General features: G+C 35.1%; 2 protein-coding genes across 6 annotated transcripts in view; one reads left to right on the top strand and one right to left on the bottom strand.

The window, feature by feature from the left end:
• The window catches only part of ADAM23 (ADAM metallopeptidase domain 23), an 80,859-nt gene that overhangs the window by 30,650 nt on the left and 34,076 nt on the right, over positions 1-16,133 (top strand). For all 5 annotated transcript variants that reach the window (XM_080400176.1, XM_080400172.1, XM_080400173.1 and 2 more), the window contains exons 5-12: positions 3,508-3,590; positions 4,286-4,349; positions 6,645-6,717; positions 7,239-7,312; positions 8,217-8,282; positions 12,113-12,184; positions 13,795-13,961; positions 15,977-16,061. In XM_080400176.1, coding sequence (XP_080256302.1) covers positions 3,508-3,590; positions 4,286-4,349; positions 6,645-6,717; positions 7,239-7,312; positions 8,217-8,282; positions 12,113-12,184; positions 13,795-13,961; positions 15,977-16,061 — 684 coding nt within the window. The remainder of the gene's footprint in view (positions 1-3,507; positions 3,591-4,285; positions 4,350-6,644; positions 6,718-7,238; positions 7,313-8,216; positions 8,283-12,112; positions 12,185-13,794; positions 13,962-15,976; positions 16,062-16,133) is intronic.
• Positions 8,292-16,133, bottom strand: part of DYTN (dystrotelin) — an 86,003-nt gene continuing 78,161 nt past the window's right edge. Inside the window, exon 17 of the mRNA XM_080400184.1 lies at positions 8,292-12,042. The gene's annotated coding sequence lies outside the window, so the exon portion shown is untranslated. The remainder of the gene's footprint in view (positions 12,043-16,133) is intronic.

Genomic DNA, 16,133 nt, shown 5'->3' with positions numbered 1-16,133 from the left:
TACATTGCAATACAATGATTGCAATATGCTGTTCCGTTTTTTTCCACTGAAAATAGAAAAATAGTTTCATGTAACATACTAAGAAAGTTGTTTCATTAAGACTCAGTACTCTGCAAAATAGGCAAAAATGCTAAATGATGCAAGAAAACAATTCCCTCTGGCATTTAGACAAGCTCATGCAATTGTCAGCTGCAGCACTAGCATACAGCACTGCGGTTGCTGAATCATGAATCTGACTGGAAAATTATATTAGAATTTTAGACTCAGCAAATGGGACTACCTTTGTGTGCTGCAGTAATTTGATACAAACTTCCTAGGGGATGTTTTTGGAACTGATTTCTTTAGAAACAATAATAGAGCTCCTGAGGTCACATTAATCTGTAAAAGGCCTCATTGTAAGTTCAGAAAAAATACACCATTTGTGTAGGAAATCAAATAGGGATTGTATTGTGGTCTTTTGCAGTATCTTACAACCCTTTTTAGACCTAAGTAAGTAAAAGATCGTTTTGTTTCCTGATGTGGATGTAAAGAAGTGAGATCTTGATGAAAAGTATTTTCTAGAAAGGGCTAGTTTATTACTAGAGTGAAAACACTGAAGAACAAGCAGCAATTTCTTTACTTGGATGACTCTCTTTTGCAAAAAATTTTTGGAAAGCTACTTGTGTGAGAAAGTTAATCATGATTTAGTTGTTAAAAATTGGTGTATGCATTCTCACTGGTGGAAAGGTAAATATGTAGTGATTACTTTCTGTGTAGTACTTTGATTTAATTATGCACAACAGTCTGTTAGGAATTTGATTAAGTATTAAATAAGATTAAATAAGATGCAAAATGCAAGTATGTTGTGCATACTTAAACAAAGAGTACTTGCGAATTTGGTACTTCCTTGAGTTCTAATAATTGCAGAAGGAATGCATGCAATATGCTTCTTGGTATTCAGATGACACGACACCAGAATTAAGAATATTTTGATGATAAATGATAGGTTTTTCAAACAGTGTGTGAGAGAGCCAACCACACTTAAGGGTTTTTAGTATAACTTTAGTTTAGCTGGGGTTATTGTTGGTAGACATTAAAGACCAACTACTTAAATGAGGTAAATCAGTATCATTCAGTTTTCCTCATTTTAGCTTCACTGACCTATAGCAGCAGAATTTCTGGTGTTTAACAGCTTCTAAATTCACTAGTCCTTTTCTTTAGAAAAGCCAAAGTAATGCTTCTTTGTTTCTTTCTAAACATTCATAGCTTGAACAGTCTGTTAATGTTGCTCTTGATGCTTTGTTTCTGTTCATAGAATATACACATACCGCTCTTGTTTACTCAGTTGAAACATTCCTATGAAGCCAGTTTATTTTACTCTTAGTCATGATAAGTAGTTCTGTAAGCTTCTAACAGGCAAATTAATTTATTCCTCAGCCATTTGTGAAGTTTTAGGGATTAGTAGTTCTGCTATCCAGCAATAAGGATAGAATTAGTTTCTATATCAGAATAGAGATAAAGGATTTAATAATTTGCCATGTGGCTGCCAGTAGTATGAAATGCTAAAAATATACTAAAGATTTTAGAATTTTATACATATTTAGCTATTTAAAATCACATAATACAAAAATCTTGATAGTCCAGTAGAACTCTACTTTGATTACATGGAGAAATTAAATCACACAAATGTATTGCATAGAAGAGAATTACAACATACAGAGAAAAACAACAAACTGTGAAACTACAGACAGTAAAAAAATGAAGATTTAAAAAGATCTTAACAAAATTATTGTAACACTAGCAATTCTTGTATGTGAGTAGATAGATGATGCTTTGATAAAACAGTTATTGCTGCATTTTTCATGTGAATCATTTGTTTATTGTAGTCTGCTGTTAATTAAGACCTCCTGCTAGAATCTCCTAGCCTCTGGGGTACAGAATCATGCTCCCTCTTTCTGACCTCCTAAATCTTTGTGTTTTCTACAAAATGACACTGCTTTAGCTTGATTCATGTAGGGTGCTCTGACACAAAATAGCCATAGCTTTGGAGACAGCACACTTTTAGAAGATGAGATGTAAGTTGACTCTCCTCAAGGTGATGGGGAAAATTGTTCAGCAGTTGGGAAACCTGGGATGAGTGCTGTAGTTATTAGCCAGAGAGGAACATTGACATGTAAGGGTCAATAGTTTGAAAAGAAAGCCACTGCAACTCTTATTTTGTGAGGATCCATCTTGTCACTGTCTTACTTGTGTTCTGAGCACACTTTAAATTGTCTGCCCACTTTAAGGAGGGCTTAGATAGGAGCTAGTTGATTCAGGAGAGGAGAGCTCAATTTAGGTCGTCCTATGATGCGAACCAGGCAGGTCCAGTGAACCTGCACTTTTAATTCAGAGGAGGATGTGTAGCATTCACTAGAGTTTAGCTGGCATCAGACCAAGTTTTTTCTGGATTAGAACATTAATATTTTAAGTTCTTCTCTGTGGTATTTTGGTCTCCTGCTTTGTGCTGTCCCCCCTCCCATGTATTACACATGTTGTAGTTTCCCTTACGTTCTTTTGGAGAAGTGAAAGACTATACAGAGCTTTATTGCACACCCATTTGGTAGCACATTTTGCAGCAATTCTATTCAGCCTAATCCTTGCATCAGTTGACTGTTTGAATCTTGCATTGCAGCATTCAGCAGGGTCTCCCTTATTTTATATCATAAGGCCCTTTGAGAACTGAGGGTTTGGTTTGCAGTTTTGGATGTAGTTTGCTTAATTTGGGGGTTTTATTTAAGTCTCTAAAATTTAAACACACTTGTAGGTAATTAAAATGTTACTATTTTTTAAATAAAAGGAAGGATCTTGTCTAAAACATGATTTCCAACTTACTTAGAGAAACACAAAAATCATGCCTTTTTTGAATGATTTGGATTTTGCATCTATTCGGAATTTTATGCAGTTAACAAGAGTTGACTTGTAGTATAGTATAAATGCAACTGTATGCTTTAGTGTTGCTGCACTGGATTCGCTTTCTGGCTCATTCATCATTAGTGATACCGGTACCTATAGTCTAATGATGTAACATTTTAATTGATGAATTTTTACTAAGACAAAACTGGTGGAATCCAGTTCTAAGTCAAATGCATGCCAGGTGATTGATGAACACTGACAGTATCACTTGTAATTTTAACAGACCTGGAAGGCTTCAAGAAATGATTTGATGCTCATGTAACATACATTGCATAATATTTTTACAGAATTGGTTTACAACAAAGAAATGCACTTAACAAATTATCAAGAATGCTGTGACTTCAACAAAAGAATAACCCATGTTATGGCTTGAAGACTTATATAAATAGCCTTCACTGGGCACAGTTCTTGTCTTCCAAGCAACTAGGTCTGGTCATTGGTATTTACTTTAGCAGTCACTGGTTTCTCTGAAATTTTACCTAATGTGTTAGATCTTTTTTTTTTCCTTCGTTTTAAGCAACAGACATTAAATCAGTGTAATTTTATGTGTGTGATTGTTTTAAAAATTGTTAGGGTGGAGAGCATTGTTACTACCATGGAAATATCAGAGGTGTCAAGGATTCCAAAGCTGCTCTTTCAACTTGTAATGGTCTTCAGTAAGTGCACATTCTCATTTTTCAAACAAGGCTATTAACTAGTGAATACTCTTCAGTATTATCTCTTAATATTTGAGGGACTGAAATTCTACAGGCCTAAAGATTTTTCATGTTTTGAATGCCATTAGTAGGTATACCAGACTGCTAGCATTTGGTTTTAGTATCACTGAGATTAAAATCTTTTGATGCTTCCTCATGAAACCTTTGCATGTGGTAAGTGCAAATAAATCTTTCACCACGTGACTTATTATGGTAAAAGTTAAGCAAGAATTGTACTTCAGCAGTTCGCATACTCAGTATTCATGTATGATTCTGTCAGCCAATAGACAAATTGATCTGTTACATTGTACAAGGGAAAAATGTAAGAAATTAGTCCTTATTAGGATTAGTTGCTGTTAAGTGCAGCTCAGCTGTTGGTTATATTCTGCATGCTAATGTCTTCCCCTTTCCAAGGTCAAATCTTTACCCTTTGGTGCCTTTACATTCAGTGTTAGTTCATTAAAATGCACCTGATCTCTTAGAAAAAAATTCTTGGCTTTAGCCTAATGCAGTAATGTGAACATATATGGAATGTATTTTAATATTGATCAGGTTTTCAGCCCCAAGTTTGGTTTTAACTTGTCAAAAATCCTATCCTGGAGTGAAATTAATTGCCATGTAATCTTAAATATCACTTCTTTTTCTCCATGTTCTAGTGGCATGTTTGAAGATAGTACTTATTTGTACTTGATAGAACCGATGGATCTGACCCACAGTGAAGTAAGTTTATTTTTATGTAATTTATTTGGTTTGGGAAAGAGAGTGCTCAAGGAATAGCAAATGAAAGTGTTAGAATAATCAATAAATGAATGACCTCTCTTATACATTCATATGAAAAACAAAAGTATTTTAAAACACTTGACTGGAATTTATGTAAGGCAACAATTATATAAGTATGAACTACCTAAGATTTTCTCTGCTTCTCTTTAATCTTTCTTTTCCTAGTTACTGGTGATCATTTAGATGTTAAAAGTAGACTAATAAGACTGTTTCCATAGCAAATGGTTATGGACTATCAAAAAGTGTTTATCAATTCGCTCTAGTACTTGAACTAAAGGATTTATAATTCATAGAAGGGATCTCTGGAATTCATTTATTCATCCATCTCTACATAGTTGGATCAGATTGCTCTTGACCTGCCATGTTTCCACAAAGAGCTTAATGAAGTAGATTATTATATCTGGATGTCTTAAACTTCATATCTGTTAAGTCAGTGGTCACTGTATAGCTTAAATGATTCTGATCCAGCGTATTCAGATATATGACTATGCTGGATCAGCATGTAGGACTGCATTTACAGAAATGTCTTGATAATTGGAGTACAAAAATAATAATATATTAAGTATTGTTATTGTAATACAGCTGTTCCTAAAACTTTAGTTATTAATAGAACTGACTTGATTTCATAGACAGTAAAACCAGGTAAATTTCTACCTCTTGCATTGATTGGAGTAATTTTCAGTGAAATGACTGCAATGTCAAAACAGAGAATTCTTAAGGTTTGTACCCCGCTTGGTCTGTAGGATGTATTTCTGATGCTCTGTAACAGCTCTCAAGCTTGTCTCATTCTGGTACTTCCCAGTATATGACAAGTAATGTAATGCTGCAGAACTGATACATTTTAGTGACTATAAAGCTAACTTACAGTCCAAAGAAAGTTCTGGAAAATCTTTCTACTCCTGATACTTTCAAAGAAACTGGATCAACATTCAGAGGAATCAGTATCATTTGGATAGTCAGTTACTGTCCTGTAAATTAAACTGTAGACCCACAGGAAAATAATACATGCAGAAAGATTTCTCAGTCTCCTCAGGACCAATATTGCATGCCATGTGTTAAGCTATATAATGCATTTTGACATAGCAGATATTAATAAAGGTTGTAAGGCTGAACTCTGACAGCACAGATACAGTACATCCATGGAGATTATATTTATACAATAATATCCATATAGTAGGCAGAGGAGAACTTAACTTTTTCTGCTTGGGTGGACAAAGGAAACCAGGATCTCCATGTGATGTTTCAGTAAAACTTGGAAGTAGAACAAAAGTTCTAGTTATTAAAGTGAGATACCATCTGCCAGCTCTGCAAAGGATTCACGTGGAGTTCTAAATGGTAAGACAGAGAAGATGAAATTTTTTCCAAACTCACTGAAGATCAAAATAATACAGGTACAGAGAGCTTCAGAGGCTCATTTTTTGATTGTACTATAAGAGATAAATATCTTGGACACAGCCTTCAACACGTAGTTTGCTTGTTATAAATCTTAAATGGTGATTAACCGTAGTAGATACTGTATTAACATCCCTCCACACCCCCCAAAAAAAAACTCTCAGCAAAAATATGCAGTATTTTCTTTCAGTGCGTTACGTATTTCTTATGGAAGTTACAGAACAGTAGCATCCGACCCTTTGAAAAGAGTTGCTTGTTTTGGCAGGCTCTGCAGAGGAGGTGTTACAGAAAAAAAAAGATAGTTGTTTTCTAGAACAGATACCAAAATGTAGTAATTTGGGGCATGTCAGACTTCTAAAGAATATATGCATTAAAAGTCTTCTCCTTTTTAAGTGTTGTATACACCAGTAAAACTGGGTGAAATAATCCTCTTAAAGATAGCATGTTGATTAGTTTCTTGCATTTTGCTGCAATTAGAAAGATAGATCTTTGTCATAAATAGTAATAGTTGCTTTTCATCTGGGGGAGGAAGAATTCAACTATATACATACTTTCTCATTTGATTTATTGCATTCAATTGTCTGTGTCCTCTAACACTAAGGCTTTTAAGACATCTGTGATACTTCAGTTTTGTAGGCTAGTAAATGTGCTGAAGCAGAGAGGCTCCGTGATTTGCTTAGGATTGCAGGTAGATTGCTTCAGATTAGTGCTATGCCAAATTGGTACTATGGTTGCTTGCATTTTATGGAAAAAATAATATAAATTATAAGTACTGAAAGAAGTGCCTCACTTTTCACTTGGCCTTATTAATTAGAAGAAAATGTCAAATTTTTTTCTTATCAGGAAAGTAAAAGTAGGCCACATATCATCCAAAGAACTTATGGAACACAAGCCTCCAAGCAGTTGCAGGACCTTGGTATGTTTTTGCTTATGTTATGAGTTTTTCAATATTGGAAATAATTGTATCTATAACTTGAAAATCAGGCTAGCAATCTATATAAAATTACTGATTATTTAGAAAAACTTGAAAAATAGATCCTAACCTGACTTTTTTCACAATTATTGCGATGGAATTTAGAGTTGTCAAAAAGCAGCTGCAAGATTTCCTCCATGAAGAGTTGTATTTTGCTTTCTTCTGCAAATAATTTAATTTAATCAGTGATATTAATGCTATGGAGGACACAAGATGGAAGAAAACATATATTCTAAGCTTAAGTTACAATCTCTTTACCTCCCCTTGCATGCTTTATTTTTAACTTTAGATTTCTAAATTACTTTAGTTTTGATATATTTTACATTTTGTGTATTTTAAAAAATGAACTTTTTGATAGCAAAGGCTCTTCTAATTGTGGTGATCTTAATCTACTTTTGGTTTGGACAGTGTATATAAGCAGTTTAAAATAATGCCATGAAATTCTTAAATTGTAATTTGTACAGACACCGAATCTAGTTCTGAATGGCCCTTTCTGTCTGAACTACAGTGGCTGAGGAGAAAGAGAAGAAAGAGAGCAGTGAGTAGAAGTGTGACCTTGAGTTAAGACCATATTTAAACCCAAACCCACTAATTTCCAGATTTTTTAATGTTCAGAGAATGTAGGCTTTGGAAAACAAATACTTTTGGAGCGTAATGCCACACAATAAAATTATCAAATGATAAAACGAAGATTATTCTTTAAAAATAGAATATTTGGAGAAAAATGAATAAACTTTCTAAATTGACAGCAATACTGTACATCAATTGAATAAAACTTTAGTAGTGAAAATGAGTTCAGAATTTTAATTTTTGAGTCCACTTGAGGATAAAGAATAATTCTGAATGAAGTCTTGCTATTTTGTAGATATCTGACTTAATTTCATTTGGCTTGTTAAGTTGCATGATTAAAAATCCAAATGAGGACACCCAGAACTGGGTTTTTGAGAGAACAGAAGTGGACAGTCCTCATGATCTGCACATGCATATGTGTCAGTTCGAGAAATAATTGAGGTAAAGATTAATCTGTATTTCTTTACAGAGTTGTACAGTCCACAGCATATTGTTTGAGAGTGCATCTATTTTTAGTAACTTCCTTCCTCATTAAATCTTTGATTAATAGTACAGTAGACCAAATGGTTTTAGTGTTGATTTTTCTCCTTTATGAAAATAAGAGAGGAGGAGGGAGGTAGTGGTGGCTTCTGCGCTGAACCAAAAAGAACATTAAACATTCTTAATGATGTGATTCAGATTCTCAGCTAGTGTCTGTTATAACTCACTAAGTTACTGGAGTTGTCATTGTTTACCCTAGTTGAATGTCTGACCCAGTTTTTACAGGTTTACACACCCTATGTAATATTTATGGGTAATCTTATTAAATCAGCTCAGTTATTTTTGAAAATCACATCTTCATGACTTCTCAGAGAATTTCTTTAATCCATCAGGTATCTCGTGGTATTTTTGAAGAAATGAAGTATCTGGAGCTCATGATAGTCAATGACCATAAAATGGTAAGTGTATCAACTCAGGTAATCTTCCTTTAGATTGTAATTTGTAGGTTGATGTACAGCACTGTGCTGCTTCAGCTACTTTTGGGTCAAATATTTTGTTTAGCAGCAGCTGCTAACATTTGGACTGTAAGACACAGTATAGGCCATAATACCTAATAATGCTTAATGTTACCTAAGATTTTTCTACAGCAATTACATATTCAAAATATGTCTGAAACACTTTAGTATCATATGGATAATTGAATATGCCTGTAACCAGCAAAGTAAAGCAACAAAACATTTATGTCCAGAACAAACGCTATAAACTTTTTAAAATTACATCCTAGCCTTAAAGTAATAAAGAGGTCAGAGCTTGTTACTTTGAGTTCAGTTTTGCTAATTTAAATTTTAATGCAGCAAAGCGTGTGGACAGAACTATCTGATTGTTCTTCCTGACTATTCCACACTTACAAACCAGATTCATAATGAAGTGCAAGATAAGTTGTTTGTTCAATTCAGAAAGAGTTGGCCATTTGATTTTAAAAATGGGGGGGGGGGGGGGGCGCGGGAGGAAACCCCATTTTTTTTTTCCTTTTTGTCTTGAGAGATGACTGGAAGAAATCAGACCAAGAGACCTTTGTTACTTAAATGTTACTGCTTTCACTAATAATGCCAGGTAAAGCTATCAAAGTGCCTGTGTATTACCCTTACGAAAAATCAGGAGAGAGGGGGCTGGGGAGTAATAAGTCTTGGAAACCTGAACAACTGTTTTATAGGCCCTTTTTGAAAAGCATCACAAATTTGAGTCCAACAGCTACATTTTAACTAGAGCATATCTATTATGGAAAACTACTCAGTGTAGGTTTAAAAGTTTTATAGTAACAAAGAATATACTGCAACTGACACTGAGTTACTCTAAAAAGAACTTGATTATGCCTTGTCTCAGCCCTTGTCTCACTTAGCTTTCTCAGCTGTTCATTGGCTGAGGGGCAAATAAGGACCATGAACTCTTGGTATGACTTTGCGTGAACAAGACCTTTTTTTTTGAATCATATTCTGTTGATAAAAGTTTCTGCTTTTACGTACAAACAAAATAAACTTTTTAGTTTCTGTAAGAGCTCTTTGCATCTCTCACTCTACTGCATATTTTCCCAATGCTTTATGTTGTCGTGGGCTTTTTTGTCAGCACTGAAGGATGATTTTAAAGAGGCAGAAATAGCAGATAACAGAACAGGATGCAGTTATTTTGTACTTGTTCCAGTGCTGAGCAGACAGATAATACAACCTTCCCTCATCTGTTTATTAAATCATAGAAATAGTCTGGGCAAAAATAACCTGTATTTAAGCCATGTCAGTTCGGCGGGGGGGGGTTGGGGGAGCGGACTTTGAGTGGGTGGAAAGAGTAGGTCAGAAATTTCTTCGACTGTTTTCACTTCTAAAGCCACCTGATAGGAAACCATTCTAAGAGTGCTCAGGAGTTAGTTGTTTAGGGGTGGGGCACAGTAACTGAAGTTATGGACATTTTGTTGTCTTTTTTGAGTTCTGTGGTTGGTGTTTCATGTAAAGATATAATATTTCTATGTCTGTGTGTTTCCTCTGGCGTCCTGTATTACAGATGTGCTTAAAGGACAACCATCTTGTTCACTACCTTTGTTACAGACACTAACTGTTGTCTCCTCTCAAGCTTTATTTGTTAGAACACAAGCAATCAGGACTTTTACTTCAGGATTGTCAATGACTCAGAAGCAGATTAATAGTTCTGTTCAAGGAATAAAATGGACATACTTAAGGAAGTGTTCACAAGTACGAGTTACAGCCCACCAATCCAGGAGATCACTAAATGTGCTTCTAAGGTTTTCTGCTTACCAGTAGAGGGCAGATTTCTCCTGCAGCAAGGTTCTTTGGTCATTGTGTTGTTAAGTGATTAATACTATGCATTTTCACAAAATTTTCCTTTCCTGTAGCACTAAAGACACAGCTAAACATATTTAATTAGGTTGTTGCATTTTTTAATGACTTAGCTTAATTTCTGGTTGAGGAGCTGTGTTTAAACATAATATGTTGTATATCGCTATTAATTTTGGCATTTAAATACTTTCATGAAAACCAAGAACATTTTCCAGAGCATGTTATTTTACCTTTCCACTTCTGGGAAGGTTTTGGATTGGCTCAAAATAAAAAACCCAAAGCCACCCTTCCCCCTTCCCCCCTTATTTTGTTCTGGTGTCATGGATCCCTAGGGAGCAAACAAGAGTCCCATGATACTTTTCTCAGTGTACATCCTAAGTATCTGCTAGCACTGTAGCTGAAAGTGCTTGGTTTTGAGAATAGTTGTAGGGGAGGGGGGTTCTGCAAACTTACACTGAAGGATCTTTGAGTATTAAAGTCTTCTGTGGATGTGCTGAAGCATTGTGGAACTTCACACTGAATAACTGCATATGTAAGAAATTTCTCTTCCTGCAGTCAAATGAATGAGTGTCATTATTGTTTGAACTTTTTGTTACCTCTGTGGCATTTCGTCCATATAAAAATAGATTGCTTGTGCAAAAATAACTGTAATTTTAAGGGATGAAAAATTTGTTACCTAATAAGATTGTGTGTGTGTCACTCTCCTGACTTTCAATTTGAGAAATGGATTATTTAATTTTAGAATTATTTAATTTTATCCGGTTTTACTTTGACCTTCGCACCAAGCATAATTCTGGAAAACAGGGGGGTTATCTGTTTTGTAATTCTAATTTGGGAAGGTAGTTAATCATAAAACTTAGTTGATGAGAGTAGCCACTCAGTTGCTCAGAGAAGAGTCAGACCCTCTTGTTTCAAGGCCTCTTTGGGTACTGTGTTTTGGAGTGGGAATAGCTGACACTTCCTGCAACTTGAAAACGTTTGTTCATGAGGTGATGAGATCTGTTGCTTTTAACCAGTAGTTGAAATCAGTAAGGGTTTTTTAAAGAAGACTTTTTACCCCTTTGTTCTATGCAATTTTGTGTTCCTTTTCTGTGAAATTTTGAATACTTATTTTTCCTGCCTGCAAATCATATTGCATAATGCAATTTTGGTTTATAACTTTACAGTTTTTTGAACATATTCAGATACCATAGCAACATCTTCGGAAGATTTGAGTTGGAACAGAGGATAGTTGTGGGACAGGATGAGGAAAGACAGGAAACAATTGTAAAAAATGCACAGAAGTTAGGAGGCAGAACTTGCAATATGGCTTATCTAAGTCTATAGAAATGTAATAAAGAAATTGAAATTAAAACCTAAAATATTCATCTTAACTCTATCCACATTCAGACATGTATTTACTTTTACCACTCATTCCCTCTTCCTTTTTGCTTTTTGGTATCACTAATGCTACTTGTCATAAGTCTTGTGCTATAGTAGAGAAATGATGCCTTTGCAAAGAGCTTTACACAGGACAAGTGATAAATGCTTCATCTTCGTGTCTCATAGTTACAGTCATGGAATGTGGCTAGTACAGTCTGACATTTAACTCATCAGGTTAAGCACAGTTTTAATGGGTACAACATTCTCTCAATTTTAAGCTCATGTTTATGTTCGTGTTTACCTGTAATTTTGTCTTGAACATTTGAACTCTGATTCTGAGCAGTATACTTCTTGTGGCTAAATGCTCCTTTTATAGATCTGAAAGGCTGTCTAGCATACATGGCTTCCTTTATCTTCCAGGGATTCTTGAATATGAGATACAGGGTGCGATCTGAAAAGCTTTTCGAATTTTTCTCTTACTCTTTCCTAAAATATTCATTTTCCTTTCTTGCTGTAAAAATAAAGAATTAGTAATAAATATTTAAGTTCTCACTGTGTTCTACTTTTTCTTCTCCTTTTAGTTCAAAAAGCACCGTTCTTCAAATGCATACACAAACAATTTTGCGAAGTCTGTGGTAAACCTTGTAGATGCTGTAAGTATCAATGTTTCTACTGAAAACTATGTCACTGACTGTGTTAGTTTAGCACTGTATTTAAAAAGTTAATGTTAGCAAGTACCAGGATAAAAAAAAGAAATAAAAAGAGCAGCTATAAAAATTATATTTTAAAACTAATTTCCATTTCCTCTGCAGAAGAATAGCCTGAGGTGAATGTGTAAGAAACCACCAAATTATCCTTGGCATTTTCCTCAAAGCTTGCAACTGCCAGAGTTTGTCTTTGGCATGGGGGATTTCAAACTTTAAGAAGCTTTCAGTATCTGTTTCCTTCCTGTTTGCTTCAGGAATAGTTCTCCTCTCAGCAAACACAAGTAAAGTCTTTATTGATCCACTAATTTCTGGGGTTTAACTTTTATTGATTTCTCTTACGTGTCACTAATCATTTTCTATGTATGTTCTCAGTGTGTCTCCCTCAGATTGAAGCATATTAATATTATTTTTTCCTTCAGAGTTCTTGGACAAAATTGAGCTTAGCTGGTTGCTCTGTCTTGCTCTTATATTTATTGCCTTTTTTCCTAAGCTGAGTATTATACATTGAGGTTTTTATAAGGGTAATACTGCCTAGGTACAAGACTGGCATGGTAGTCAGTGCTAGTTTATTCAGTGTAAATGTCATAACTGCAGGAGGTTATTTACAATTTATGTTGTGTGGTGTAGGTATAATTTGACAAAAGATAATAAAAGCATTTATTTCATATAGTGCCTCATGGAAGTGACCAATTAAATTGCCTTTTGTGTATTTTATGCATTAGGCAGCCAATGTATTAATTACTGACTGCTTTTAGATCATAATGAAGTATGATCAGTAAGTGTTGCTCATGTCCCATGTAAGACTTGATGGGCTGACTGTCTATTTTGGATAAGGAATGCATCTTTTGTAGATTTGCAAGTTCTGAATAATATTAGTTAATAAAATTTGGCATTTGATGACCTGAACCTGAAGAGGGAGGCAGTTTATTTCAGTATCGAGCACAAAGTTAAATTGGGTATTTTAAAGCTGTTTTGTAATTATTATGTCCTGATTGTCATTTCCTTGTCTGTCACTACAGTGACATTAAAATTAATAGAAAGATTAATATTCTTACTTCTCACATTACTTGAGTAGCATGAAGTGATCATACCATAAATGAAAATCAAACGTTATGTGAATTAAACTTTGGATATATTGGAGAACTGAGAAATTATTTAATCTTGACTTAAGAATTGGCTTTGGCCATTCATTGTCTTTGAGATCTTTCTTTTCTTCTACTTTGACATCACCCAGTGTACCTTTACATTTCTTCTTCGCTGATTTTTGTACAGGTTTTCTGCAAAACTCAGTGGTGAAATTATTTGACATGAGAATTTTAAAGAAAATGGAGCAGCTCACAAAAGGAGCAGCAAGGGGGTTTTTTGTCCTCTAAAACATAAAATTTAAGTTGACCAGAATATTAACTTTTGGGTAATCCAAGGCATTACCAGCTAACTATTTCCCCATGTTTCCCTCCTGCTTTATCCCTCTTGTCCTTCCGCTTTATTTTTGCTGGCTAACTGTGCATGTTTGACCCAGTGTTCTACTCCTGTGCCTGTCCTGTCTCTGCCTTCAGATATACAAGGAACAGCTGAACACCAGGGTGGTTCTTGTTGCTGTGGAAACCTGGACAGATAGAGATCGTATTAATATTAACCCTGACCCTCTGCGGATGCTTCATGATTTCTCCAAATATCGACAGCACTACATCAAACAGCATGCTGATGCTGTGCACCTGCTCTCGTATGTACCATTATACAATGGTTTAGACTATTACAGTTTTACATGCTTTTCTGTTTACTGCTTTGGTCTACCTGACTCTTCTTGCTTACTTTTTTGCTTGGTATTCACTAAATCAATCATCATCTGCCTGCCTTAGGTAGGTTAATCTATTTTTTAACATGTTAGTCTATTTTTAATAGGCATAGTGTATACTGTAGTCATGTTGATATGTATCTGTAATGAAATTTGGATGTCTTTGCAACATGGAGACAGTGTCACATATTTGAAGTGTCTTCTGATGAGCCTTTGACAGCTAGTTCTGCTCATCAAGTGTGTAACGTACTGCTTTCCCAGTAAAGAGCGGGAGAGGGCAGAACTGACAGTATCACGTGTTGCCACAAGAGCATTCCAGTTACTATATTTATTCACACATGTAGCTGCAGTGATAATTTGTTAATAGGAAGTCTCCTCCTTTAGAGGAGTAATGATTTTTTTTCTGTGAGACAGTGTATTTTGAGGGGAAATTCCACTTCATCAGACACAACGTCAACCTTGGGCAACAGTATCTTTTTACTTCAGGGGACTGTAAACAAAAGAGGAGGAAGAGTAGGTCCCCTGTGCAGCTTAAAGATCTAAAGCCTTCTACCAGCAGCATGGCATACTATGAGGACAGAGTGAAAAAAGTCTTCTGTGTGGTTCTCCTATTACTCAGTTTCTGCAGAGGAAGATAAAAATAGGGGATGAAGAATTTCCTTCAGCTTCTGTCATAGCTGTACTGCCTTAATACAGGCATTGCAATACAATGCTTACTGCATTTTTTGTAACATATGTAAACTGTTGATGATGATGCAGTCTTATTTACATTTATGCATGTATTGTGTCCCTTGCTGAAGAGTTTGTCAATGGGCAAACGGGCTTTTCTCAGTGGTGCACAGTGAAAGATTCCAAATACAAACTGAAATACAGAAAATTCCATTTAAACGTAGGGGGGAAAAAAACCTTTCATTGTGAAGGTGGTCAGGTGCTGGAACAAGTTGCCCAGAGAGGCTGTGAAGTGCCCGTGATTTGAGATACTCAAAAGCCAATGGGACATGGCCATGCGCAGCCTGTTCCACCTGAGCCTCCTTGGAGCAAGGAGGTTGAATTAGACCATTCCCAGAAGTGCCTACCAACCTCAGCCCTTACTGTGGTTGCCTATTGTAAAGCATCTAACTTTAAGCGTTTAGTATAGTTAAGCTGTCATCTGAGAGTTCTGATGCCTGTCAGAGTGTTCTGCAAAAATAAATATATACCTGTATGGAGTATCCTGTCATTAAAAAATGCAGGAAGGTACATTGATTTTGCTGTTGTAAAAAGTTTTCATTTTCAGAGATTAGGGTCATTTGTTATGCATGCCCAGGACTGTGCAGGTTTATTATTATGCCTGTGAAGTTAAAATAGGTATCATTCATAATAGTTTCTAGACATTTTATAGAATAATGTATATCTTCCAGATTACATTTACTTAACTGAATTATTTGGGACTTATTAAGAATAAATGAAAGGAGGCAGAGTTAAAGAACAGTGTTGAATTGCTTTCCCTTTAGGTATATTTCTCAGTTGTTTCATTTGGAGTTGAAACTAGAACTTGAATTGGTTTGGATTAAGAGTATAATAAAAAAATAATTCAACACTGATACATTTCAGTACAGAATTATTTCCTGACAGATTATAATTTGGAATATATTGTTACCTTTTAAAGGAAATAGTATCATTGTATTTTCTTAGGAATCTGGTGCTTTAGCTTTCTCTGCTTGGTTTGTTTGTGGGTTGGGACTGATTGTGAGTCTAAAAGATAAGAATAGTATTTTTGTTGAAGGTTGTATCTGATTGGTTCTTTTGATGCCGGTGTTCTGTTCACAAATTTGCAGTTGCTTTTGATGCTAGATTAGGATTAATGTGCATGCAGTGTATCATTGTGTGTGTGGAAGTGTGATCTTTCAATAAGTTCTTGGTGCCCTATGTCAATGTATTATTTTTATTTATTTGTTTGTAAGGAATGTGACATTTCATTACAAAAGGAGCAGCTTAAGTTACTTTGGAGGGGTTTGCTCTGTGACCAGAGGAGTAGGAGTGAATGAGGTAAATTTTTTTTCACAATTAAAGTGAAATAAAATAGAAACTGTAGATTATAACCTCACAGTTTATATGTTT

This window comes from Falco punctatus (genome assembly GCF_963210335.1).
Source record: "Falco punctatus genome assembly, chromosome: 8".
Classification (NCBI taxonomy): domain Eukaryota; kingdom Metazoa; phylum Chordata; class Aves; order Falconiformes; family Falconidae; genus Falco; species Falco punctatus.
The sequence above is the reverse complement of the archived record's forward strand: the minus strand, read 5'-3'. Positions and strand labels throughout refer to the sequence as shown.